Genomic DNA, 2,454 nt, shown 5'->3' with positions numbered 1-2,454 from the left:
TTTTTAATTGTCGCTCTATTTTTTTCTGTAACCACTCAGAAATTAGTCATTTCTTTTTTCTCTGTACCAGAGCACACATTTCTACTGATTTTTTTCTTTTTTTTTTTTTTTTTTTTTTTTGTCCCCTTCTCATTGTTGACTCGTGGGACCCGAGGGTCCTAGGATTCCTCCATTGAGGCTTTTAAGCTCTGCAGGGGCCCCTTCCAGAGCCTCCTCTCCTCTTTCTCAAGCTGCAGGCACATTCCAGACCCAGTGCCTTACCGAGTTTCCTTGTGCAGATCACTTAAATATTTGTCTTCCCTTCTGAGCCTCCCACCTGTACCATGAGGTGGGTGTTTTGCTTTTATTTTTTGAACCATGAGCTGTTTTGAAGTAAGCTGTTTAATTTCCAAATATCTGGGATTACCCAGGTTTCTTTTTGTTGCTGATTTCTAATTTAATCACATTGTGGTTGGAGAACATATTTTGTATGATTTCAATCCTTTTTTGTGTATTGAGACTTGTTAGGTCAAGTCAGTCTTGGCGTCTTATTTCTTGTGGAAAACATGGCTCCCCTCTGGAGGACTTACGTGCTGTGCTGATGAGTACCTCGGCCTGAGTCATACTTGGTCCACACTGTAGGGAATCTTTCTTTATGAAGTCCTGATTCTTTACCTCACTTGACCTCATGTGTTTGAGGAATACTGGGGGATGGGGATGTTTTCTGACACTGACCAGATGCCCTCCCTGAGTGAGGCAGGGGTCTTGAGATGCTGCCAGATTCCTCGTTCTGTTTCACATCAGGCTTGCTGTCACTCCTGTCAAGGATCTCACTCTGGGAATTTCCCTCTTTCTTGCTGTCCTTCTATTTGTTGGAGTCCCTGACAGGCCTTTTAGGGGTTCTCTGGATATCGGTTAAGACTAGATTAAGCTGAAGAAAACCTTGAACAACAAGTATCTTGTTCTGCCGTGGCTGCTTGAGCTCCAGCTCTTACCTCAGCATTCCATCTAGCCTGGAGGAGGAAGGACATGTTTCTGACTTTTTATGGTACTCAACTTACATTCTACGAACCGGAATTTAATGACACGGCCACCTAGCTGAAAGGGAGCCTGGAAAACATCTTTGTTTTAGGTAGTCTTATGCTTAGCTAATGCTAAGGAAGGCACGCACAATGAGTTTGAGTGTTTATGTTCCAGACACGTTAAACTCTGAATCTCCTATTTAGTCTTCATTATAACCCATAGGTGGGCCTTATTATTATCTCCATTTGTTAGAAGACTGAACTGAGGCTCAGTGAGATCAAGCGATGTGCTCAGGTTCACACAGCTATTGCGTGGAGGAGCCAGAATCCAGACTCGGGCTCCGGCTCCAGAATCTGTATTCTTGGCTAGCTGCTTTACTCTCTCTCACTTTCTCCCTCCTTAATTTCCTTTTCTCCACTCAGGTGAAAACCTCAGTAAAAAAAACCCAGGCCAAAGCCAACCCAGCTGCCGTCAGAGCATCTCCAGCAAAAGGGACAATTTCAGCTCCTGGAAAAGTTGTCACTGCAGCTGCTCAAGCCAAACAGAGGTCTCCAGCCAAGGCAAGTGGAGCCAGAAGCCACAGGAGGTGTGGAGGGTTGGAGCAGAGAGGAGGACCACTCACTGAGCCCAGCCTGGAGAAGGCTCCTGCATGGGCAGGCCACCCACCCAGAGTTGTGCCATGGTGGAAAGTGGGACCTGAAAGGAATTACTTCTGCCTCCAATCCTGTTATCCCCCTGCAATTCAGGCGAAGCCACCAGTGAGAAGCCTCCAGAACAGTACCGTCTTGGTGAGGGGCCCAGCATCTGTGCCACCTGTGGGGAAGGCCGTGGCTGCAGCAGCTCAAGTCCAGACAGGGCCAGAGGAGGACTCGGGGAGCAGTGAGGAGTCAGACAGTGAGGAGGAGACGGAGACGCCGGCTCAGGTGAGGGGGAGGGAATGGAGAACATCTCCTACATGGGATTTAACACTTTTGCTGCATCCAGCTCTTGTCTCCTCACACGTCCACCCTCCAGGCTCTCTCCCCTCATCCTGTTTCTCACTCCAGGCGAAGCCTTCAGGGAAGACCCCCCAGGTCAGAGCTGCCTTGGCTCCTGCCAAGGAGTCCCCCAGGAAAGGGGCTGCCCCAGCACCTCCTGGGAAGACAGGGCCTTCGGCCACCCAGGCAGGGAAGCAGGATGGCTCAGGGAGCAGCAGCGAGGAGTCAAACAGTGATGGGGAGGCACCGGCAGCTGCAACCTCTGCCCAGGTGAGACTTGCCAGGCCTCTGAGCCACCAACACCCACTCCTCAGAACTGGGGTATAGGGCCGGGCACGGTGGCTCACACCTGTAATTCTAGCACTTTGGGAGGCCAAGGCGGACGTATCACTTGAGGTCAGGGGTTCGAGACCAGCCTGGCCAGCATGGTGAAACCCCATCTCTACTAAAAATATAAAAATTAGCTGGGCATAGT

The 2,454-nt window shown here is 49.8% G+C and overlaps 1 protein-coding gene across 7 annotated transcripts in view; it reads left to right on the top strand.

The window, feature by feature from the left end:
* TCOF1 (Treacher Collins-Franceschetti syndrome 1) overlaps nt 1-2,454 on the top strand; it is a 46,948-nt gene that overhangs the window by 24,618 nt on the left and 19,876 nt on the right. For all 7 annotated transcript variants that reach the window (XM_011985355.1, XM_011985354.1, XM_011985353.1 and 4 more), the window contains 3 exons: nt 1,425-1,562; nt 1,749-1,925; nt 2,049-2,249. In XM_011985355.1, the coding sequence (XP_011840745.1) occupies nt 1,425-1,562; nt 1,749-1,925; nt 2,049-2,249 (516 nt within the window). The remainder of the gene's footprint in view (nt 1-1,424; nt 1,563-1,748; nt 1,926-2,048; nt 2,250-2,454) is intronic.

The sequence above is a fragment of the Mandrillus leucophaeus genome, unplaced genomic scaffold (genome assembly GCF_000951045.1).
Source record: "Mandrillus leucophaeus isolate KB7577 unplaced genomic scaffold, Mleu.le_1.0 Scaffold282, whole genome shotgun sequence".
NCBI classification, from domain to species: domain Eukaryota; kingdom Metazoa; phylum Chordata; class Mammalia; order Primates; family Cercopithecidae; genus Mandrillus; species Mandrillus leucophaeus.
Note: the sequence above shows the minus strand (reverse complement) of the source record. Positions and strands in the feature narration are given on the sequence as shown.